Raw genomic sequence first — 26,706 nt, forward strand, 5'->3', positions numbered from 1 at the left:
ACGTGAAAAATGTTACATGTGTAGTGGTATCTATCATAATATTAGTCCATTCTAGTTGTTATTACATTAAAAATAAAGGAACAAATACAGGTAAATTTCTAACAGATATTATTGTATTTAGATTCCAGAAAGCTCTGTTTCCCTAGAGTTATTGCATTACTGTATATTTTTTCATTTCATTTCTTCTACAAATAATTCAGTTGTGTGTGTGTGTGTGTGTGTGTGTGTGTGTGTGTGTGTGTGTGTGTTTTGAAACTCCACAAAGCCTATCTTTTCCCTGGTTGAGGAATGATACATAAATGGCCAATAAAGCATCAGAAAAAAATGACTTGAATGTGTTTATTGGTCTTATTGAATCTATTTTAACATTAATGTGATAGCAACCTATTTAGCAGAATTTGGAGTTGTATGGTATGATGACTGGGACATGTGAGACTTATATCCTGACTCATCAGGTATTGTAGATGCTACCTGACCTTGTATCCAGAAAACCCAGATTAACATGAAGCCTCTTATAATCAACTAGATATGTTTTCTAGGATAAATGAGAGACTGAAAAATCCTGGAAAGAATGTAAAGTTCTAGCTTTCCTATACAGGTTTACAGTTGTGGAAGTTGAATATTTTCATGGAGACTTTTGCTAGTTATGTATAGAAGGGGGATAACATGAATTTTGACCTGATTTCAGGGCTTATTCTCCCCGAACCAAAACTGGATCAGTGAATTTATTTATTTAATATGAACTGTTATTTCAATAACTTTGGTCCTTCATAGTCTCATGTTCAAGATGCCAAAACAATTATATGGCATGGCTTGTTAGTTACTAACATTTTGAAGCCTGATATTACAAAATGGATGTACTGCACGGTGTTTGGACTTTCTCCATCTGCTCCTTCCATTAACATATCTACCTACCTACCATACAAGTGACAGAAAGCTTTGAAAGTTAAAGTTTTAGTCTCAGAATCCTAATGAAATGTATGCCTTCCTGTGAGTTCACCCTGAAATAGCAACTATTGGTAGTCATTGCTTCCTGAAAGTCTACCAAGTTTCTATGGACCTAGAGTTTTGACAGTTTGTGGTTGCCATTGTACAGTATACACATTATCTATTCAGTTCATTATTAAACTTTGATTATGTTCAGAATTTTGTAAATTGCCCCGACCATGACCTTGATTCTATGCACACCAAACCAAATACTGCCAAGAGGTTTTATAGAGCCTATTTTGTTAAAGAATTCTGGTATGATTGTGAGGCCATCGGCCTTCTGCAGAATAAGAACATGCAGCTTTCTCCTCACACAGATGCACAAAGGAATCTGGGGTAGGGTGACGTCATCACATTGCAGAAGTAAAAAGAGCAAAGAGTTGAAGAGAAATTACAACAAAAGACCATACTTTAGAAGCTGGCGCCCTGCTCCTCCTGCAGACTTGGCTAGGTGTGATGTACCCATTTTCCAAATTATACACCTAGGTGTGAGTGAATAGGCAGAACAGATAGATTCTGTCAATGACAGAAGAAGACTAGAGAGTTGATATTTGTAAAAATCATTTACAAGTCACAGGAAAAACAATTCTGAAAAATGTTATTTTTCCATTTAGTTTGTTTTCCTAACCTTTGCTTAATTTGGTAGAGAAATATTGATCTGTATTTCTTAAAAGGTCAAAATCAATCATTTTTTATCAATCAAAACATAAAATCATTTACATCATGATTCACTTTGAGTTAAATTTCATGTCAATAGTTTAGTCACTGGAAAAAATGAGTAGTTTTGTCCTTCCCATATTTTTAGCAAGTAGTTACAGAATTGATGTTTTCTGCAACTTTTTAACAACTCAAGAGGTTGCTATAATTACATGTAATGAGGCTTTCTCTGTTCTACCAGTCCCAAAAAATGTCATGGAGACTTCTTAATACTTAAAAACGTTCAGCCTCAGCTCCCAAAGTCCAGTCGAAGAGTGGGAGAAGTGAGAATACGAACAAAAAGGTCAAGACCATGATGGGACACCCACTGAAACAGCTTACATGAGCTAATTGAAGCCTTCCAACTCTGACTTACAGTGAGCGAACCAGGGTAGGACCAAACTAGGCTGTCTGAATGTGGGTGACAGTTGTATGGCTGGGCCAGTGAAACCAAGATTTACCCATACTGCTTGTTCTGGCTTTTTGGAACCCATTCTGTCTGGACAGATACTTTTCTCAGCCCAGATATGGGTGGAGGGCCTTGGTCCTGCCTCAAAGCAATGTGCTAGACTTTTTGACTTCCTCTGGGAAGCCTTACACTCTCTGAGGTTGGATGAGGGTGTGTGTGATGGGAGTTGTGGGGGAGATGGAGAGAACCGGAGGAGGGGAGGGAATGTGAAACGGATTTGGCATGTAAAATAAGAAAAGATAGTTTTTTTTAAAAAAAATTAAATTTAAGAAAAAAAACAAAGTTCAACCTGTAACTTAAGCTTGCTTCTAACTTGCTCTTATTACTTAAATTAACCCATTTATATTATCTACATTCTATTATGTGGTGTTATCTCTCTTCTGTCTTCTACCTCTTGTTTCCTCTTTGTTTCTCCTTGCACCTTCTGATTCTTGATTATTTCTCCTATTCCTTTCTCTCCCCACCCATACCTCCTGCCTAGCTATTGACTCTTCAGCCCTTTATTAAACCAACACAGCCATCTATCTTCACATGGTGTATAAATACTCCAGAACATTTAAGTAAACCCCATTTTAACATAATAAATACATGACTTTATAAAAACAGGTCAATGTAAAAAAATGAACGGGGCGCCCTTATACGCAGTTTCCATCACAGTATTTTATCTTTTTGATTATGAAACATGGGGTTTTGTTTTGTTTTGTTTTTCGTTTTTGCTTTATAGCATTTTTCTGTGTAGCTTTGGGGCCTGTCTTAATGCTCACTCTGTAGCCCAGGCTGGCCTCGAACTCAGTCATTCGCCTGTGTCTGCGTCCTGAATGCTGGGACTAAACCACCACTGCCTTGTTATAAAACACAATTTTAAGGAAATAAAATAGAATATCACATTCACTGTCTTTATTCATTGAAGATGAATTTATAGACACTCCTTGTTTGTACTCAATTCTTTATTAGGTAGGGCTTACAAAGAACCCACACGTGTGTACACTTGATTTTCAATGAATTTTTGATGACTTCTATATAATGAGGAGGACACTGTGAAAGCCCTTACAAATTAATACTCCATGAAGTAGGAGTTTATTAAAGCTCAGTAAGAGTATAAAAGTCATGCACATATTCATTCATATTCACTCCTCTCTGTCCCTCCCTCTTTCCATTCCTTCCTCTCTCTCTCTCTCTCTCTCTCTCTCTCTCTCTCTGTCCTCTCTCTCTCTCTCTCTCTCTCTCTCTCTCTCTCTCTCTGTTCTCTCTCTCTCATCTCTCTCTCTCTCTCGCTCTTTGTGTGATTGTCTTCCTCTCTGACTTTCTCTTTCTCTCTGTCTCTCTCTCACTTTTTCCCTGTCTCTCTCTTTCTTTCTCTCCCTCCTTCATCACCGTTTCCTTTCTTCCTTCCTCTTTTTCCCTTACTCCATTGATTTCTCTCTAGTTCTCCATTCTTCCCCTCGTTTTCTCTCCATCTTTCTGCCTTTATAAGCTTGTCACATCCATGTCCAAATCCCTGAAAAGCTACTGCTAACAAATCATTTTGTTTAGGAATGTCAGTTCAGTTCATGTACATACTGTATGGGTCTTCATTTGCTGTGATGCATTTTGAGTAAGCTCATCCTGGCTTAATGATAAAGCAATAGGCTCCCCCAAGAAATATGGAGAGGAATCCAAGTGAATCTCCTCCATCAACTATGGATTTTCCCAGGTTGTAGAGATTATTCCTTGCAGTGGTCAGGTAAGCCTAATGCAGTTTTTAATTTGGTAAGAAAAGAAATTAAATCCAAGAATTTATTGCATCAACTCACAACCTCAAATTGTTTCCATTTTCTTATTCCCAGGGGTCTTTCCTCAGAATTAACCTGCCAGAAAGCAGGAAAGGAATAACACTGATTTATTACTAAAGGCAACGAGTGACTTAAGCTTGAGGGATATTATGAGAAAGGCTCTAAAGGGAAAGAGCACATTGTGTTTAAGTTGACACAACCAGAGAGGTAAGTCATTAACTAAAAGTCCGACATAGACAGACATTTAATTTAGTCTTCTAGCCAACTAGTCCCTCAAGATTATAAAATCTTACTGTAACCTCCCAATAAGCTGATCATTTAAATGATACATGAGAATTGACTTGCTAGTTCACTTCAAACAGGAGGCCCCGGAGAGCATAAAGATGTCCCAGAGAATCAGTCAATTTACAAAGGATTTATAAAAGAAAATGCCAGGACCAAAGTTTATGTGACAAATGACAAAAAGCCACCTTTCATTTCATTAAACATTTTTTTCCCGTGCAAATAACAGAGTAGCTTTCAATCTATAAGCTCGCATAATCTAATTATCTTCTTAATGTTGTTAAAGAATATTATTCCATTTCAGGGTTTTTTGAAAATTCCCCAACCTCTATCACTCAAAGAATAGCATCAAGTACTGCTGAAATATATTTCTAGGCATAAAGATCAAAGCGAGTTCCAGGGGATATTATCAGTTAAGGAATATAGCCTTTTTTTTTCTAATAGGGTCTCCACGCTACACTTCAATGTGAAGTTAATGAACAAATTCTATTTCTAGATCATCCAATTTAGATATTTTTGGTCTAAGTTATTTTAATAACCTGCTGGGATTACAACTAATCTGACATATGGTTTTATAAACTTTCATTTTTATAGCCAAGTTTTGTATAAAGATTCTTATTTCAAACAACACATTTGTAACACAAACACACACACACACACACACACACACACACGTTGAGTATCAACACAAACTAAGGACTTCAATTATTTTATAAACTTCTGGCTTTGTAGTAGTAGGAAAAAATACTGCAAGTGTAGCTGGTACATACCTCAGTAGCAAACTGCTGCAGCCCACCAATATTAATCGGTCCCTCTTCTGCAGCATACAAGTTGCATCCTCCCACACAGAGGTCGGAGGTTGGACAAACCATCCCACAGGTAAGACCAAGAGGATTGTCGGAAAAAATCATCTTTGCTGCGCCATAGTAGTTCTAAAGAGATAAAATAAAACCAGTTTGTATTAAGGCATAGCATACTTGAAATGCCCAATTGTGGCATTTTATTTCTTCTGGTAAGTAACAGTGTTAAGGCTCAAGGTGTCGAGAAGAAAATGATATACATATGCTGTGAAATTGTTCGTCATCAGGAGTCTGCCCCATCATAAGCAGAACATCATTCGTATGGGGAATTTTATACATGTGTATTAATAAAAGAGTAGTTGCTCAATTTCAGAAATTTAACATTTAAAAGACCAATGATTACAACACATTATAGTATATCTTTCTTTAAATTTTTCCTTATGTTTTTAATAAAGGGAACTTTGGAGCACTGCTAGACAAAGTATATATATGTATGTATGTATACATATGTGTGTATATGTATATATGTATATATGAGACAGAGAGAGCCATTAGAACTATAGCAACCACAAAAAGTTATAATCAATAAGTTTCCATATGGCTAAATAAAAAAACAATCAGAACTCTTCCCCTTGTTCCACACAGTACTATTTCAAGACACCATGTTGACTAATGTTCCTCAATTGCATCCTTGAAGCAGTGATCCAGACAGGCACTAAATAGAGGGAGGGACTCCTGTTGTAGACCTCATTCAGTTCATCCCCTCACTCATTCCCTCATAGTTAATGTCTATAAAATAGCTTAGGGTTTGTCCTTATGTCAATAACTTTGTAACCTGATTTGTTCAAAAATTAGATAACCTGAATTATGACTTAATATGGACAAAAAATACTTTTTAAAAAATTTGGGCAAACCAAGACAGTCAAGAAGAGCCTAAGGAGACATATCACATAAACAAAATACAGTGTCTTGAAGGGAGTCCTGCAAAAAATAAAGAACATTAGAGAAACAAGGAAATTAAAATAAAGTGGAGATTTTAATTAAAACAAAATCGCTATTGGGTTTTATGATAATAATAAATGTGATATTCTTGCAGATATGCATGTACACACACACACACACACATGAGTGGATGAGGGATCTATGTGCAGATCCAGGTCACTGCCCCTGTAGTGGTGTCACACGTGTCCTGTTTAGTCACTTCAGTATTTTTCCACCTCTTTGGCAATCCTTGATTCCTTCTGATTTTCACTAATAGCCCACTGTGGGAAATGTCCAGAACTCAGAAAAACATTCTAGACTATTAACATACAAAAATAAATACCTGGACATTAAGTAAAAGTGGTAAGATAAAGAAACATGTAAGTTGAAGAGAACAGAACAACTAAAATAATGTTGATAGCAATTCAAGAAAGGAGAAGAAAAATGGGCAAAATAATTAAAATCATTGCCGCAATTCATAGATCACTGTACTGTAAAAGAAAAAAGTTATAAATTAGAACGAAAAAAAAAGCAAAAAAAATCTATGGTTTTAACAGTATTCATGAAGGTTTAAATGTATTTGCTTAATTTTATATGTCTCCCAAGAAAAGCTGTGTCTGATATATGAGAAAGACTAATCAATAATGTTTTCTAAACAGATAGTATTAATATGGTTTGAAATTCAGATCATAACTAAGGAACTCAAGAAATAGAAATCAAGCAACTGGCTGACCAATATCAACTAGCACATGAGCAATTAAGACAGGATTAATTCTAAAGTGTGCTACCCTTGACAATAAAAAATATCATCTCAGTGCAATTTGGTTAGAACACAGTCTTTGATTTTCACAGACACACACACACACACACACAAACCTCATTGGAAATGTGGGAAACACCAACCCCTATGTTCACTGTGTTTGAATTCCACTAGGTTATTTTGGAGCATAGCCTCTTTGGTAATGGTCTTTTTGACAGGAAATTTCATTAAACTAGAATAAGCATCTGTCTCTCTTTCATGGCAGTTCAACCACAGCACAAAGGGGAAAAGGAAAATGAATAGAAGTTTATGAAAATCAAAAACTCAGTACTTAGAAGAACACACCAAAAACGTGAAAAGACACAAAGTAGGTGGAGACAGACATTATAAGACATATGTATTTAGAGTATATTAACATGATACCTCATGGTGGGAGAGAATTACAACCAAAGTATTCAAATTGCTGTGGGTAAACATTCGAGAAAGTTCAGAGTCGGCACTGGAGTGATGATGCTGCAATTGGCTAGAGGACTTGATGTCGGAAAAGACATCCAAAAGATTCACTTGAAAACTGTGCTTGTTCCAGACTACCGAGAACCCTGGCTGCCAACCTCCAGATTTAGATTTTTAATTTAAGCTTTTAAATTAATGAGTTTTATGTTGTTTGTGTTTTCTGATACAGGGTCTCTCTAGATAGCCCTGGCTGCCCTGGAACTCCATATGTAGACCATTATGACTTTGAACTCTCAGAGGTCCACCTGCCTCTGCCTCCTGCGTGCTGAAATTAAAGGTATGCAGCACCATGTTTGGGTTAACTGAAGCATTTTAAAGGAAGGATTCAGGTGTTAAAAAAAATGAATAATAAGATTACAGATCACATGGAAATTCACAGAAAGGAAACTGAGAAAGAGGATGTGTCAGAGAGATCACAGAGCCAGCCTAGAAAAAGGAAAGCATCAGTGTGTATCCTGAGAGTCAGAAAGATGGTTTTCAATTGGGTGGTGCTTTAGCGGGTGGTGGTGGTCCATAACTTTAATATCAAAACTCCAAAGGCAGATGTAGGTGGAACTCTGAGTTCAAGGTCAGCCTGGTCTTGATAGAAGGACAGTTGCTGGCAACTAGAGCTACACAGAAAAACCCTGTCTTGAAAAACAAAACAAAACAAAGTGGGTAGTGTAAAAACTGAAACATCAAGACACCTTGCAAGTTACCTTCTTGGGAAACTCTCAAGATGCCCAGATCCCTTCAGTGTTTGTTGTTCTGAGTACACCCAGCAGAGCCACTCAGTATCCTCTCAAGAAGGGGACACCTTCTCAACTCTTCCCGGAAAGGCACGGGATCAATATCAATTCTGTCTCTCCAACAAGTGAGATGGTTCTAAAGTCCTCTTTCTACACAAGAGATTTGCCTCTCAAACCTTTTAAAAGTAAAGGCTAGAAAATTTAAATGGAAAAGGTACTTCACAGACACCCAGGAAGACTCCTACCAGAAGATAAACCACCACTTCAACCCTTTCTTCAAGGTATTATCAGTTATAGCTTTTTATTGTTTGTTTCCTTGTGTAGAGAAAAATGTATAGGGTTTGTTAGCAGGGATGTAAGAAAATTTATCTTCTTTAGGTCTAGTCATTTTTTTTGTATATACAATGAGTACTTTAGTATTTTGATGCTTTCTGTTGTTACTAGTTTTTTGTTTGGTTTAGTTGTTTCTTTTATTTTTTTTTAATAATGTGTATTCTGGAGAGCTCCATGATCAAAACTCTGAGAGAAAAATGATGGTTGTTTTCCAAAGTTCACCAATGTTTCTAATTTTGTTTCCAGGACTAAAGCCTCAGTTTGTACCTAAGCATTTTAATGGCACATTCTTCAGCACAACACATGCCTTTTGGTTAATTTTAAGATGATTATAACTTTAATATTTTTGTTTTTACTTTAAAATTAAAGCTTGAAATTACATTAGTGCCATTCCTCTGCAATTTAATGATTTTCAAAGTCATTATCGGGAACCACAAGCTTGTCAAGCCTGCTCTCCTGTCGTATGGCATAGCTAATTTAACAAATAGTCCTACCATATTCAAGCCTTCCTATCACTGCGAGATTATCAATACAGCTGGCGGTTTCATTTTAAAGTGTTCTTCTCTTTTCCAGTGACAGTTTTCACAGATGGAAGCATCCTTCCAAGATAAACTCCAATCTGTTGCATTTAAAAACCACTTGTGCTAAACCTTAGTAAGTTTGCAAGTCTGAGAAGGGTGAATTAACTTTGCTTACATCCCTGGTTTTAGCTATCTAAGAATGAATGGATGAACATTAACTGAATAGGAACTGGCTTTAGAAACACATGCAGGAGACAGGGGTACCAGGGTAACTTTGTATGAAGCTGTCATCTTTCCTCGGTGTATAAGCTGTGGTTCTCAGACATTTGAGACATCTGTGGTTCGCAGAGTAGTTGAGACAAAGAGCATGCTCAGAACACACAAAAAGCCCTGGCTCCAGAGCCAACATGATCAGGGCACACAGAGATCCTGCATTCAGAGGCAAGCGTGGTGGGGCATGAGACTGGACTGTGAGTGGAAAGCCAGACTGGGGTATCTAGTGATATATTTATTGTTAAATATAAAGAAACAAAACCTTACTCTCATGATACATCCTTGTAGTGTCAAAGGGTTGACTAGGATAGGAGAGTCTCATATATATTCTAAATTTTGGTAAATTTGATATAAAATAATTAAATATTTTAGGAACACAGATTTAGTCAACTGTTCTCAGTTAAACCTAAAGTGTAAAGAACTTAACATGTTATTCCTGAAGATTTTGCTTTCTGTCCATAAGTTCTTAAACTGGAAAACTTCACACGCTCACACATACACATACAAGCACACACACACATAAGCACACACCTTTATACATGCACAAATACACACTCATGTACACATTTACACTTGGGCACATATACACAAAGTTAAACAGACACAGTTGTAAATGGTTACACATAAATGTATTCACAAAAGCATATATATATTTAAACCTACACACACAGATAGGCATTGAAGACACTCCTGGATGCAAATGCTATCACACAAGAACACTCGCATTGGGAAATATGTAATAATACATATGATCATATATTGTGAAATATTATTTTAACAATGTAAATATGTGTTACATTTTTTATGCTATGTAATATTACTTAAACTTGGTAAAGGTGTGTGTAAAGGTATGTAAAACCGTATAAAGGTTGTTTACGTTGCATTTGTTTAATTATGTAAAGATGTATTTCATTTGTTTCATTTTGCTTGCCTAAAGCACCTGATTTTTCTAATAAAAAGTAAATGACCAATGGCTAGACAGGAAAAGAATATGCAGGGCAGGTAAGGCAGAGAGAATAAATAGGAAGAGAAATCTAGACTTAAAGAGAGAAGACAGAGAAGAAGAAGGAGAGAACGAGGGAAATGCCTAGGGCAAAAAGCCAGGCAACCAGCAGCCAGGAGACACAAGAAAGTAAGATATACAGAATAGAAAAAAGAAAATAAGGCAAAAATCCCCAAGGTAAAAGTAAATAAAAAGAAACACATTAATTTAAGTTAAAAGAGCTATCCAGAAAAGAGCACCCTGTCATGATTTGGGAGCTGGTTGGTAACCCAAATAAAAAAATCCTGACACAGTCGTCAGCTTTAGGTCTTGATAAATTAAAAGAAAATGTTTATTGGGGTTATATTATATCTTTTTAAAACTGGGCATACATACAACGCTGCCCATTAACTAAATTTAATGGATTTGAGACATCTTTCCATTTTTCTTACGGCTTTTTTTCTCCTCCAAATGCTTTTGTAAATGTTAATTCTATGTGTTAAACATTTTAATGCATATTCAAGGAAATTCATGTGCGGTAAAGAATAAGAAAGTAAAAAGAAAAACTATCAAGGATGGGTAAAGAAAACATTCATTTAAAAGCCACATGAATTGTCATGAACATATGCAAATTGGAACAAAATCCTTTATATAGAGTACCTATTAAATAAAAATCACTCTGTTCCTAATATTTCTTGCATCTTGTCTCCTTTTCTTAATGGGCTTTAGAACTTACAATTCCCCCCTGAATTAATGTTGCCAGCACAATAAACTTATAGCTGAAACCAACTCAACAGCTATCTGATGGGTGAGCGATCTCTTCTTATGCAGACAAGAAGATAAAGAACCAGCATGGATGCTATGCCTTCCCTTTAATTAAACAGAAGAATATTTTCATTCATATCCAAACCCACCTTTGTGCATGTGCATGTGTGTGATTAAGTGTGAGTTTATGTGTGCTGGGATACACTTGTGTGTGCAAATGTGTGAAGGACAGAGGTCATTGAGTATCCATGCTCAGGTATTATTTACCACACTTGGTAAGGCAAAGTCTCAGGAAGAACAGAGACTTGGGAATATGACACTCTCCAATTCTCCAGAACATGGGCTGCAAGCCTGTGTGCTAGATTAAATATGTGGTTCTAGGATTAAACCCAGGACCTCGTGCTTCTTATTGAGTAAGAATTTTACGAGCGCAGCTACATTGCCTACCCTGCCTGACGTTTTTCCACTTTACAATCAATGTTCCAAAAAATGTTTCTTTGGAAAATATCTATATAATTTTCTAAGCACAGCATGGTATTCCTTTGTATGACAGCACTTAGATCATTGCATTTCTAAGTATTTATTTATGATATCTTTTACTTTTCTGATACAGGTCCTCTTTTGTTTTGCTTGTCAAGGTTCTTAATGACATATATATATATATATATATATATATATATACATGTATATATATACATGTATATATATTTGATTATAACTTTCCAAATATAACACTAAGAACAAAAATTAACATTAATGAGTCTTCATTTCACAATTTCATTTAAAACTGAATTTTCTACTACTTATTACAGGACAATTTTAATTATTTCTCTTGGTTATTCATTATTGATTCGTGTGTGTGTGTGTGTGTGTGTGTGTGTGTGTGTGTGTGTGTGTGTAAATGCCTGCATGCTGGCTAGTTTTCTGACAACTTGATGCTAGCTAGAATCATCTGAGAAGAAGCCTATATTGAGAAATACCTGCATAAAACTGGGCTATAGGCCCACCTGTGGGGTATTTTTATAATTACATATAATTCTGATTGACAGAAGAGGGTTTAGCTCATTGTGTGTGGGACCAGCCCTGGGCTGGAGGTCCTGGGTTCTATAAGAATGCAAACTGTGCAAACCATGAGGAGCAAGCCAATAAGAAGCACTCCTCCAGGATCTCTGTATCAGCTCCTGTCTCTAGATTCCTCCTTGTCTTGACTTCCTTCAGTGATGAAGAGGGACATAGAAACCTAAGCCAAATTAACACTTTCCTCCCCAAGTTGCTTTGGTCGTGGTAATTTATAACAGCAATAGTAACCCTAATGAAAACAGCCTGTAAGGATATATGTGCATTGTGATTGCCAGTGCCTGCAGAGGCAGACGAGGTTATTGGATCTTCAGTTGACTGGACTTAAAGGCCATCTAACCATGTCCAATACAGGAGAAGCAGGTGCTCTGAACCACTAAGTTCTATCTGGTCCATTCTCTATGTCTAAAGACAGAACCTGTAGCTCCTATTGGCTTTGAATTCACTAAAACTATCTTGTCTTAGGTACTCCAGTGTTGTCCATACAAATTTAATTTTTCACTAAACTATTTTTCATTTATAAGAACTAAATCATGTAACATGTTAAAGGTAACCAGAATTATGTATCAAATATAATTACTTTTACTGTAATTTACATGCAAACATACACATACACACATTAAAATTATATTTGCCTTCTAGTGTGATGCAGTAGAAGCTATGGGTATGTTATTGCACTTCAAATAGCCCCACATTCTGGAGATCAGGATCCAATGCAATAAACTTATCCATGCTACAGATTAATTCATTTCACAATTAATTCAGAATACATCTGATACCAAAACTGGGCATATAAAAGAAAAACAAATTTGAAATGTTATTGTCACTCTTGCTTTTTGTTCATTTCAAAGTCTTTAATAAAAATCACAAATAATTTGGCTATTTCTCAATAACAAATGTTAATGGCAAAGTTTTCTGCCAAATATAAGTAAATGCTCATCAAATCTCACCCCAAATAATCTCATTTGAGCCAATATTTAGAACAACTGCAGAGGCTGCTCACAGACATCATGTGCAGTACAGGCACATATATGCATTATGTGTGCAGAAGTGTTCATATATTCAGTGGGTATCAGGAGATAGGCTTCCAAGTACTATATGTGATATTTTAATCATCATGTATAACACATACCTGGTTATTTAAGGAATTATAACTAGACTGCAATTTCACACCACTATTTTCTTCTGTGTTTGAAAAATGTCAGACTATTTTTGAGGGTTGGCTCTTTGTTGCCAAGAATATAAGATATTTCTTAAGTGACAGTATGCTGTGATATGTACGACAGTGTGTTATTATACAGTGGGTACAAATAGATTTCTCAAAAATGTTCTCCATCGCAGGCACATTAATTTAAACCTACCACTGCTCTCAAAAATATAATTAGTATTGATTGTAATAATTTACTTTAAATTTTTCAATTTATCAAAGTACTTTTCAGAAAACTAAGCTCAAATATATTTAACATGAAGTTCACTGCATAATACGTTTTACTCAACTGTTCAGATGCTAACAGTACTTATACAATCTCGTTGTGATAGCAATATGTTGTTTGTCCACCTTTTATATTTTAATACTAAATTGCAACCAATACTTTACTCTTGCAAATGGTATAGTATGCATCAAACAGAAGGATACTGCACTTGGGTTCTGTAAGGCCTTTTACGCTATCACAGAGCAGTTAGGAATGAATCACTTACCCTTGCAGGATTGCAAATAGATATTCTAAACAATATGGCAATGAGTTAGGTTAGTTAAATTCAAACTCCTATTGGCCTATGTTATTGTTCATTCTGTCAAACTTTTTTTTACTATTTAAATTCAAAGTTTATTAAATTATAAAAGTTTCCATTTCCGCCCCTCCTCCCAACACCCTCTCACTCCCCCCACTCCCCCTCCTCCTCCCTCTCCATCCCTAAGAGCAGTCAGGGCTTCCTGCCCTGTGGGAAGTTCAAGTTCCTTCCCCCTCCATCCAGGTCCAGGAAGGTGAGTATCCAAACAGACTGGATCCCAAAAATCCAGTATATGCAGAGGAAACAAGTCCCAGTGTCATTGTCAATGGCTTTTCAACTTTTTAGTATTAAAAGTCCTAAGTCATATACTATGTGTTTCCTTACATAGAATTCCTTTTGTCTTGGGACTAGTAAAAGAAAAAAAAGTAAGATATGAACTTATTTTATATTGACATTATTATTATTACACAGTTTTAAAAATAATTCAAAATTAAGGAACATTTTGTTTTGTTTTGCTTTTTGAGACAAGGATCCTGTGTAGCTTAGGGGCCTCACATGAAGCTCTTGTAGACCAGGTTTACCTTGAACTCACAGAGATTCACCTGACTTTGTCTCCAAAGTGCTGGAATTAAAAGCATGTGTCACCACTGCTTGGCATAATATATTTATCAAAATTAAGTAACATTTTAAAAGATTATTTTTATTTTTGCTGTGGCCACATAGGCAACACCATCATCTTCTGTTTTAGTGCAGAACTGGCTGGAGAAAGGGTTTAGGGGTTGTGAGCACACACTGCTCTTATAGAGGACCAAGGTATAGGTCCCAGAATATATGCAGATGAGTTCACAGCCTATAACTTCAGTTTCAGGAGAATCTGATGCTCTCCTCTGACTTTTGTGGCTGTAGTATCCATGTTCACACATCCACACACAGATATACATATGTGCACATGATTTTAAAAATATCTTGTTAAAAAACTGGCTTAAGCTACGCAGTGAAAATCAACTATCTTATTAAACTCAAGTACTTGCAGATTACACATGGCTTGTAACCTTGCTATTTATATTTGATCAGCACTTGTTTTAAATGACAGACTATCTGAAGATTTAAACATTCAGCTAATAAAGAAATTCTGAAGAGAAGCACACGTTATTCTAAACCCTTGGTTAGCAGTAAAATTTTATCTTTTATAGTAATAAAGCAATAATCACAAAACAGAACAGGTAGCTCTGAGATAAGCACCAGTTTATCTATAGGCAGCGCTTCTTCCATCTCAAAACAACTCAATATAGTAAATGATATAGAAAATATATACTGGTTCCCTGTCTTTAAGACTAGCAAATTCATTACTCCAGAATATCAAACTCAGTGTGTGGGAGTTATACATTAAATAATTAATCTTGAAAAATTTAGTTCATAGAATTATTAACTAATAATACAGTAGCCAATCTGTGCATACATTTACATTGATCACTTTAAAACCATATTTTATTGTAATGTAAACATAATTATTTTAGAGAATTCATAGAGGCAGTTGTCTATGCAAAGTAAATTTAAATATTTTGATAATCAATGTGCTATCAGGGAGTTGTTCACAATTTTTCATTAAAAGATATTTTAAAGAGCATTGTAATTAAAATAGCTGATTCCTTTGTGGCAGAATGACAATTAGATGCATAGATAGTTTGACAGACAGACAGATAAGAAAAATTGAGAATTTAAGCACATCTAAATTAACTTGACTTTAAAAATGTGCTGATAGGGACATTAAAGTACAGTGAGGTAAAGTGACATTTAAATAGAGCAAGGCAAACCACAAGAAAAATGTATAGAACGGTAAGACCTTTGGCAAAGGTTGAACAGTCTACATACTGAAATTAAAAAAGGTTAGAGCCATCATGTGTTATTTGAAAAACTCTCTCTCCTAACTTTACATTGCTCTCTAATTTTAATTTATCATATATTATATAACATATATTTACATTGTAAGATGTGATTTAGATATTCTAGATCTAAATATTTTAAATCTAAATATACATATTTATATAATATTTGACAATTTAGATATTTGCAAGGAAAATCTTAAAATTTCACTTTGCCTATATTGTGAACAGCTTATGCTAACCAGATTGTTTTTCTTTGAAATGTGTCATGTTTCATATTACTAAACAACATGCCTATCTTCATTCAATAAGATTGTTATTATTAATAGTTATAATAATTTTAGGTTAGCATAATGGCATTGAATAATATAAATATTACATAATAGATTTACCCCACAATACAGATATCTCCAGTTTTTACTTTTTTAACACTACAGTCTCAAGTGACATAATCAAATATGTGCCCATTTATGTGATAGTATTTATCTTTAAGGAATATGTCTACAAAATCACTCTTAGTCTTTCACTGGAAGGATGTAATTTACTGAATTACTTGCCAGTCCAGTATAGCCTGCACTTTGAAATATACAGCTAATCAACAGATACATATGCACACAAAGACAAATACACATACACATTTAAATATACATATACCTACACACACACACACATATATATATATATATATTTGTGATTTCATATATATAGGAGTTGAATGAAAGTTCTTATTTCTTTCCTGATAAAGTACAAAGACTATCACGTACTATGATTTTTAACAACTAGTAAGTAAATATTGATGATCCATCTTTTGATCTACAGGTTTGAAAATATGCAACTTCTACAATGTACTATAGTCATAAATGATTTGTATCAGCATTTCATAGTGTTAATAACATTTGTCCATTCCTACAGCAGCTTCTCCTCTCTCACACATTTCAGCAACACTTTTATTACATTAATACTTGGTCTGAAATAAACAGAAAAAAATTTCATTAAGTTAACATTTTTGTGTTGGATTTTACCCATGTGTATATTAAGATTTATTTTCAGTTAACATGTAGCATTCAATCTTTAATTCTCCTTAAATATAAATAATGTATGCAAATATAGTCTGATTTTTCTAAAGATTTATTTATTTTTATTTATGAGTGAGGGTTTTATATGCCTTTATGTCTATACACTGTGTGCATGCTTGGTGCCGATAGATACCAGAAGAGGGCATCAGATCTTCCGGAACAGGAATAACTGACAGATCTGGCCAGGAGGTTTCTGGGAATCAATCCCAGGTACTCTGCAAGAAGAGCCAGTGCTCTTACACCCTTGGCCAATTCTCCAATCCTGTACTATGTATTTCTAAAAATGACCAGTTTCAGAAGTTATGTTTATTAAAGAACAACTTATGAATGAGTTATGTTTTCTACTAAACCAAAATTTCAAATTCAGTACCTACATTTTCTATGCACTCACTTCTCACTCTGTAGACTTGTGCTTTACTACATCAACAGTATAGAACTTTAGTTATGTTTATAGTAATGTCAATGTCTGTTATAATAATTTATTTTCAGTCACCACTCTGATACTTTCATACAAAATTTTGGACTTCTGGACATCAATGTAGACTATTCACCAATTCCATACAGTTTTCTTTGTTTATTGACACTATGTCAACTAGTTTTCTGCCATGGTCTTTCTAGTTTGAACTTAAAATTATATAGAGAAGATATTTTATGTAAAGCAATCTTTGATGAGTCATTTAATAGATAGGTACCCAAACCAAAGATGATGGCAAAGCCAACAGTGCACTGATACACCTGGAATTATCTTCAATACATTTGACAGCAAGAATCCAAAATCTGGAATTGTAAGAACATAGTATATTTGAGAGAAACTTCAATGTTCACCCAAAATGTGAAGCTAAAACAAAACTCTACTATAAAGCAAGGGCTATCTTTATTACAAAGATAAAGATAGTGATCCTTCCCTCTCTCTCATCTGATATTATAAAATTCTTTCTACTTTAACCAATTATCCAAAATGAAGAGAAATAGCCATTTAAGGAATTTACAATAATCCAGTACTCAAGAATATTTTTTGGCTTAATTTCTAGGCTATGTATAATTTGAAGGAAAAAAAAGGTATTTTGAAATATTTCAAGAAAAATAATGTTAAAGCTACTAACTGACCAAAGCTAATGTAAACCCTTTGTATAAAAGCAGGCATTTACTGGCTGAAAGACGCTTAAGGAAATGCCCAACATTCTTAGCCATCAGAAAAATGCAACTCAAAACAACTCTGTGATTTCATCTTATACCTGTAAGAATGGCCAAGATAAAAACCACTTATGACAAATTATGCTAGAGACGATATGGGGTAAAGGGGACACTCCTCCATTGCTGGTGGGAGTGCAAACTGGTACAGCTGCTTTGGAAGTAAGTATAGCGATTTCTCAGAAAATTAGGAAACAACCTACCTCAAGACCCAGGAAGCCCTGACTGCTCTTGAGACTGGAAAGGAGGAGGAGAGCAAGTGTGGGGAATGGGAGGGTATTGGGAGGAGGGGAGGAAGTGAAAATTTTTTTATAAATAAATGAATAAATAAATAAAAAAAGAAAAGAAAATGAGCAGACAGAACAGATGGTAGAAACAGACTCCTAGCAACTTCGGAGAGTAGAATTATAGACTAGGAAAGTAAATATTTTACCTATGGTTGGAATAGTATAACTTGAAAAACTGGGTAAACATTGGTAGATTATAAATAAGCTTTTAAAAACTCTTAGAAACAATAGGTACGTTTTTTTTTATCATGAGTCTAGTCTTTAATGGCTGAGCTATCTCTCAAGACTCAGTTATATCACTCCTGGACATATACACAAAGAACACTCCATCCTACTACTAGGACACTTGCTCAGCTACATTTACAGCAGCTTTATTCATAATACCCAGAAACTGAAAACAGAAGTCCTTCTACCGAAGAATGGATGAAGAAAATATGGTACACTTACACAATGGAGTATTCTTCAGTTGTTAAAAAAAAAGCAAATTAAATTTGTAGAAAAATAGATGTAACTAGAAAAAAATCAGCTTAAGTGAGATAACCCATGCCTAGAAAGAAAAAACATAATAAGTACTCTGATGTGGGATTCCCCTCTATATGCTGTGAATATGTTTTATTAGCATTGGTTAATAAAGAAGCTACTTTGGCCTATGTCAAAGCAGAATAAATGTAGGTGAGTAAACTAAACAGAATGCAGGGAGAAAGAATGCAGAGAAAGGCAGACACCATGTAGCTGATGAAGGAGAGAGATGCAAGCCAGCCACTGAGGAAACAAGACATGTAGAAAATGATGCAACACCATGGCCACATGGAAATACATAGACTAATAGAAATGAGTTAATTGAGGACACAGGACATAAGAGCTAGTTAGAAATAAGCCTGAGCCATTAGTCAAACAGTGCTGTAATTAATACCATTTCTGTGTGATTATTCGGATCAGGGCAGCTGGGAAACCAAAGCACAGTCTCTATTTACATACTAACTTGTAAGTGGATATTAACTGCAAAGTAAAGATAATAATGCTATAACCACAGACCCAGAAATGCTCCAGTGGAGACATATGAATCTCCCTAGGAAAGGGAAATATAACAGGTATTGGAGTGGGGTTGGGAGAAGTGGGATGGAAACAGGAGTGATGAGGTTTTTGGAGGACTGACTGAGTGAGTACTTAGAGTGACATCAGGAAATGGGGTGGGGCATTTCCAGTACATACTAAACACTAGGTACAGTAGAAACTCCCAGGAGTCTATGAAGGTGACTCAGAATAAGACTCCTAGTAGGGATACAGAGCTTGAACCAGCTATCTGTAACCAGTCAAGACTTCCAGTGAAGGAACTGGGACACCAAACTACTACAAAACCTTCGATGTACAATTTGTCCTGCCTACAAAATGTGCTGGGGTAAGAGTGGCACTGAAATTATGGATGTGGTCAACTAATGACTAGTCCAGCTTGAGACCAATGCCATGAGAAGGGATCCATTTGTAGAACCTGGCAGGCAGGACCGGTAATGGAAAAACAAGTCAATAAAATGTTCCTTAATGATACTGTACTCTGATGATGATGTACTCTGCTGTACATCTAGATAGGATACTAGGAATATCATCATCAGAGAGGCTTCATCCAGTGACTGATGGGGGAAAAAAGGCCAAGACCCACAGACAAACATTAGATAAAGCTGAGGAAGAGGGATAGGAAGAAGTGATTGTTGGAACCAGAGGGGTCACAGAGACCGAAGAAAACCAACAGAGACAGTGGGATTCACAGAGATTGAACCAACAATCAGGGACCCTGCATTGGTAGACCTAGGACCTCTGCATACATGTTATGTTTGCATAGCTTGGTCTTCTTGTGGGACTCCCAATAGTGGAAGCAGGAGCTGTTTCTGACTCTTTTGACTGGTTTTGGGATTCCTTTCATCATGCTGGGTTGTCTTTTCCAGCCATAATAAGACGGGAGGCCCTTAGTCTTACTACAACTATATAGACGCCATGTTTGTTTGATATCCATTGGAGACCTGCCATTTACTGAAGAAAAATGAAGGAGGAGTTGAGGAGTGTAGAGCTGGAAAGTGAGGAGAGAAGAGAAACTGCTATCAGGATGTGATATATATAAGAGAAAAAGGGGAAAAAAGAAAAAATAGATATCACTGTAGCTAAAACTCAATGGACCATGAACTATTTTTAAAAGGTCAGTTGGTGAAGATGTTGACAATACTACTCAAAATGAATGAAGGAAATCACAGTGTAATTCTATCTCTTCCCAAAAGAAGCAGGGGACATAAATTTATGAAAGAAAAATTTCCATTAAAAAGTAAGAAATTTTAATATGTAATAATATTTTATAAGGTAAAAAAAGAAAAATGAGGAGAAATTGCCTCATATGGAAAGACATTAACCTACACATTTAAGTATGCCCATAAATGGAAGAAAAATTGCTTATAAATAAATCACAATAAAGTTATTTAATACCATTGTTGAAACGCTTTAAAATACCGCCTTCCCCAGAAACCATCTTCAAGATAGTGATAACGTGACTTCATCTCATCATCTAAATACAGTCACATATCCTGGAATCATATCCTTTATGCAATAAAAAAGGAAACACCACAAACCTCAAATTCAATTGATAAAGTAATTCTTTCTTACATTAATGAAAAAATAAAAAGAGATGCAGAAGCCAGAACTATAAAAATACAGTCTTTATAAATAAAAATTTAAAGGATGCCAGGAGACATCAATGGCTTCCCCATGAAGACTCCTGGATAAAAATATACAACTAATTGGACAAAATGTGAGTCAAGTCAATCCAATACTGAGTGAAACAAGCTCTTATAATACTCATATCCACTGCTGAAAAACAGAATTAACATACACAAAATACTTTTTTGAGAGGGAAAATGGTTGGTTTGAATTAAAGGAATTTATTAATTAAAGAAATTTATTATGTATTAAAAAACAGTCATTCTGGTTAATGCCTTGGTGACAGGCATTCTGTTATCTGATACCTACTATCTTACAAGTCACTGGTGATTGCTACTGGCACAGGAGTTCAGAGCCACTGAGATGAAACCACATGGCCACTTTCAGAATTGTAGACAATAGCAGTGGACTTGGAGAGTCAAAAGAAATAACATTTTTTGTTTGGTTTTGTTAAAATCTCTTGGAGTGTCCTTCACTGGCAGATTGGTTACATTTGTGACAATTCCAGGAAACAGAGGTGTCCATAACTACAGTCCTACCAAGTAAGGTATTCTGAATTAAAGGGACGTCAAAAATCGTGTTGCTACTTTTTATTTTACATACCTAAAATATTTATGTATTTAAAAATAACTGAGGAATAAATTATGGCTTTCTAGGTGCTTTGGGGTATACATAGTTTAATATAAAAATCAAAGAAAGCCCGACCAACTTGTTCCACACTCATTGTGTATTCAATCAGATATTACTTTCTAGGCACTGAGGAGCAGCACAGTTGTAGTGTTGGTCAGTTCCTCCAGAAAAGATAATCAGCATATTGTCTGTGAGAACATGGAGCACTCTGCAGCTGAAAATGGAACTGAGACTCGGGAGAGAATGCCATCCCGCTACATAGCTCTGTGGCTCTACGTGATACACATGCCAGACATGCGTGCACATACCAAGAGAACTTGCGCAAGAAATAGAAATACTCCTTGTGATAGTAATTGTCAGTTATTTTTCCACGTTAGAACTTGTACAAGTTCTTAGGTGTCATAGGTCTTTCTATCGGGAAAAAGAACAGTTTATTTGTGTGTGCGTGTGTGTGTGTGTGTATGCAATGTGAATAAGGGCATATACATGACACAGCATGCCTGTAGAGTTCAAAAAACAATCTTGGGGGTTATCTTTGACTTTCTATCTTGTTTGCTGCAGAGGCTCTGTTTATCCGCCTCCAAGTAGAGCAGGTTAGCCAGCCATGAACTCGGAGGAATTCTCCTCCTGTCTCCCATCACTGTAGGAACACTGGAAGTGTAGATGGATCTTTTGACCCCAGTTTCTGTGTGACCCTGGATGTAAACTCCAGTCCTCATGCTTACACAATATGGGCTTTACTCCCTGAACCTTCTTCCAGCCCCAAAGAAGCCTTTTTACTTTATGCTGAATTATCCAAGGAAGCCTTTAGGTCATGCGAATTATTAAACTTGTGTGTACTTAATAGCAAAGGAAAAGAGGGAAATCAGTATTTTATGGTTTAACATAATAGTTTTAAAGAGAACACATCACTACTGTTCAAAACACAGGGTCATGAAATGACCTTAATACTTAAATACTTAAGCAAACAGACTTTTTCTCCATTATATTTATGGAGTTTGGCTTCACACACTCTCAGATAAAGTAGTGTTTCTTAAAAAGAAAACTATCCAGAAATATAGCCCAGTGTTCACAGTTTGACGACTCCGAAACGCATACTTCCAATTGAGAGAGACAATCGCCAACAACGGCCTATACTAAGGAAACAGAGAAAAGCTCACTGTGGAGGGACAATAGACCCGAGTGTAGCTTTCGAAACCAGAGTTGTAATCCAGTTTGTAAGAAAATAAAGAATGGACATATTGGTCTAAACTCCAGTGAATCACAGAAGCCTAACACAATACAACACCCGCGACATCTTTTTCCCAAAGAGGCACAAGGCTCATTGAGTCAGGCAATTCAATTACCCTCTCACCCTGGGATAAACGCCCTCCTGTGTTCAGGTCCACTGGCAGAGCAGTATGGGACAGCATACACTGTACACTGCCAGTCTTTGTCTAAAAACCTGCAGGCTTTTAAAGAAAACAAATCTTTGACCCTTCATGATTAGTACAAATGATTTCTCAGGAATACACTACTTTAAAAAGTTGATTTTCAGCCTCATCCAGGATAAATTTTTCAGTAAAAGATCTTCGAAAATATTAATTAGATTGTGAATATGTTTGAATAAATGACATACAGATAAGTTAAGAAAATGGGAAAAGGTTGTTTCTCTTGTTATTTAATGGTGCGGGTGGATTATCTGTATTCTGTCAATCATGTATTTTAATAAAACGCTGATTGGCCAGGCAGGAAGTATAGGTGGGTCAACCAGACAGGAAGTAGAGGCGGGGCAATGAGAATAGGATAAGACTAGGGAGGAGGAAACTCCCTCCGCCACTCCTGCGCAGACCACCGAAGAGGCAGCATGTAACTTGCCCTGCTGAGAAAGGTACGGAGCCATGTGCTAACATAGATAAGGATAATGGGGTAACATAAGTTATAAGAGCTAATAAGTAGCCTGACCTAATGGGCCAATCAGTTTATAACCTTATGGAGTCCTGTGTGTGATTTTCCTTGGGAGTTGCCGGTTGTGGGGTACCGGGTGGGACAGAAACCCCAACAAGCCGGCCCACATGCTACAATTTGTTTTCTAATATCTATTTGTATCCTCTTCAAGAGTATTTGGCCTCTCTGTCTGTATCTGAACAACATATGTACCTGACGCCTGTGGAGGTCAGAACAGTATGACATGTAACGAGGAACTGGAGTGTTAGATGACTTTGAGCCACAATGTGGGTCCTGGAAAGTTAGCCCTGGTCTTCTACAAGGGCAGCAAACACACTTATGCACAGAGTCATCACTCCAGCCAAGAAGAGAGGGAGTTTGAACAACGACAGAACAAAGAGACCTCTCCCACTTATATCACACAGGAGAGCAGTCCTTCAGAGATGACATCATTCCTCTGTGTCACTTTCCTGCACTTAGCATAGATTTCTGAATGAGTAGGGCACATAACCTTTAGGGTTGCTTAGCTTCTGGTGTGGGACAGAACAGAGACAACTGAGTTAGCACGCTTCCTAGATTGATGGCCATCAACCAACCTCTCATTTCTGATAGGAGAACTGTTCGTGGAGGTATGTGTCTCAGCCAGAATATTTTAGGCTTCAAGCTTTACATCTTTCAGTAAGATACTTTTAAAATGAACTTGATTTCAAGCACATTCCACATGGTATTATTGAGCAAGTAAGACAAAGTTCTTACGATAATGAATATTTTGAATTCTGTGATGTTTAAAACCTGAACCCTTTCCAAAATTCTTCCAAAAATGCAAAGCAAATTTCCCAGTCCCTTTGGGATTAAGACTTAAGCATAGAATATGTTATTCATTGACTTTTTACAATCTAATCACAATTTATTTGTGTATTTCTACTTTCTTTCTTCATGGTATCTGGGGCCTGTTTAGTAAAGCTAAATAACATGTCCGCAAAGAAACAGTGTGCATATTCACATTCCTTCTCTCACACATGTTGCGTGAACAGTCTTTCTGTGTTACATGGAAAACAGCATCAACCAAAAGAAATTGTAATTGGGTATTTTTAAAATGTGTCTCTATTTATCTTTCATTATGTGTTGTGATATTTCATTTGTACTTTAATAAATAAAGCTTGCCTGAAGATCAGTGAGTCAAACAGCCCCACTGGTCAGCCTTATAGGCCAGGCAGTGATTTCACACACCTTTAATCCCAGTATCTACACTAGTTTGCCATAGAAATCAGGCAGTAGTGTTGCACACCTTTAGTCCCATTACTAGAGAGGGATATAAGACAGGAGGAGACAGCTCTCATTTATGTATGTCCTACTTAAGATTTCTGGAGATAGAATCTCTGTTTTGGACCGAAGTAGAGGTAAGAGCCAGTGGTTGGCTGTTTTGCTTTTCAGACTGTCAGGTTGAACCCCAATATCTGTTTCTGGGTTTTGATCAGACGTGCTACAGTAATGTACTGTTAAGATGATGATGCTGACGTGGCCACAGCAAGGACATCTTAACGCTCAGTACTGACAACCAGTAGGTACTCAGCAGTCACTATCAACAACAACAGCAGATTCACTGCAGCTGCCAGACTCGCCACGTTAAACAAAGAGGGGCAGCAATCACTACTACACTGAGCATTTTGCAGCAACATTGGAAGACTTAGGCTACATTTTCCTCGTAGAAGAAAGTGACAAGGTCGGTAGTTTTCACTGGGTTCTTATCAAGCAATCAGACTAAAAATTCAGCACTTCAAAACCTACTAAATACGACCATGAAAACTAAATTACCTAAGCAGTAACCACTGATTATTTCAAAACATTTATAACAATTTTATTAATTTCTTCATAATTCCACTCATGCAGAGATGGTGTGTGTGGTTTTTTTTTTTTATCATGTTCACTGTCCACTCCTTCAAATTCCCTATCTCCTCTCTATCATACTGCCAATACTGGCTTTCTTTTTGTTTGTTTCTTTAACCCTTTGAATCGAATTCATCCTGTTTATGGTTTCACCGGGGTTGAGCCCATCCACTAGCGTATAGTTAACTTACTTAATGGACACTCCCTTAAAGAATACTGACTCTCCCTCCCACAGAAGCCATCAACTGTCAGTTCCTCCTCAGCTCAGGGTGGGAGAACGAGATCGACCCTCATGATCAGATGTTGACTGGCTTGTTCTTGTGCAGGTCTGGCAGGAGCAACCACATCTGCTGTGAGTTTGTGTGTGTTGTAGTCTCGTTATGGCCATGACCTCTGAACTCACCTTGTTGGTGATACTTGTGATGAATGACTTAATATCAAGATTTGTGGGACAACTCTTCTGGCACGGGGCATCTGCACATTTCAGGCACCTAGGGAATAGAATAACTGTGTTAAAAAATTACAAAGAAAATGCTATCTCTCTCTATTTTTTTATTTTAGACCAACTCAGAGTTGACACTTAACAAATACAAATAAAACTGAAAAATTTTAAGCATGCATTCTTCAAGTGATACTGTAAATACTCAGTCTCTATCTTCTAAATTTGAATGCCTCCTGAGATATGTGGAATGGTGACCTTCTGGTACTTAGCATCCTATTCTCTCTCAAAGCTGCTCCTAAGTTTTAGGAGGTGTTAACCTAGAGATACATCATTCACTCTTTTATGGAATCTTCCACTTTTTAATATACCAGTATACTGTTTAATATATGCAATATCTTATGACACAGCTTGTAAGTTTTAGAGACTACAATTACTATGCAAATGCAAAGGAGATCTATATCGTAACAGTTACAGATTTGTTTTCCCTCCTCTCCCCAACCTTCCTGCTGTTCTCTATTTCCTTTCCCCCCACCCTCTTCCCTTCATCCATTTCTCTGTTGTCTTGAAGCATATAGTCCAGGCACGGCACAAGTGAGCGCTGCAACAACCATTTCAAAGAGTGGGAGTGGGTGGAGGGGTGTGAGGGAGAACTGTGGTTTAAATGTAAAATACAGAGAAAAAAATAAAAGGAATTCTAGCAGGCAAAACTCTAAATGTAATAAACAAGTGTAAAGAAATAATAAAAAGTTGCCCAGATTCACTCCCTTTGAGAACAAAGCATTTTCTTCCCACAGCTGCCTTCCCCTTAAGGAAAAGGAATAAGGTCATGGTATCCTCTGCTTGGGGCCGCTCTGATGTAATTGCAGCGCAGTGAGAGGCTCAGAGAGACACTGTGGGGTACTGCACCACAGGGGTCTATCTACTATATACCTCGTTCTACTCCCTTCACCGCACAATTTCAACTCAGAATCTTCTTCACGTGGAAGCAGCCAGAGACATTCCTGAAGGTTAGTA

General features: G+C 36.4%; 1 protein-coding gene across 1 annotated transcript in view; it reads right to left on the reverse strand.

The window, feature by feature from the left end:
* Positions 1 to 26,706, reverse strand: part of Dpyd (dihydropyrimidine dehydrogenase) — an 801,706-nt gene that overhangs the window by 601,013 nt on the left and 173,987 nt on the right. The window contains exons 4-5 of the mRNA XM_087897615.1: positions 25,654 to 25,741; positions 4,977 to 5,138 (exon numbers count right to left, since the gene is read on the reverse strand). Of these exons, the coding sequence (XP_087753741.1) occupies positions 4,977 to 5,138; positions 25,654 to 25,741 (250 nt within the window). The remainder of the gene's footprint in view (positions 1 to 4,976; positions 5,139 to 25,653; positions 25,742 to 26,706) is intronic.

The sequence above is a fragment of the Myodes glareolus genome, chromosome 17, assembly GCF_982192425.1.
Source record: "Myodes glareolus chromosome 17, mMyoGla1.1, whole genome shotgun sequence".
In the NCBI taxonomy this organism is placed as follows: domain Eukaryota; kingdom Metazoa; phylum Chordata; class Mammalia; order Rodentia; family Cricetidae; genus Myodes; species Myodes glareolus.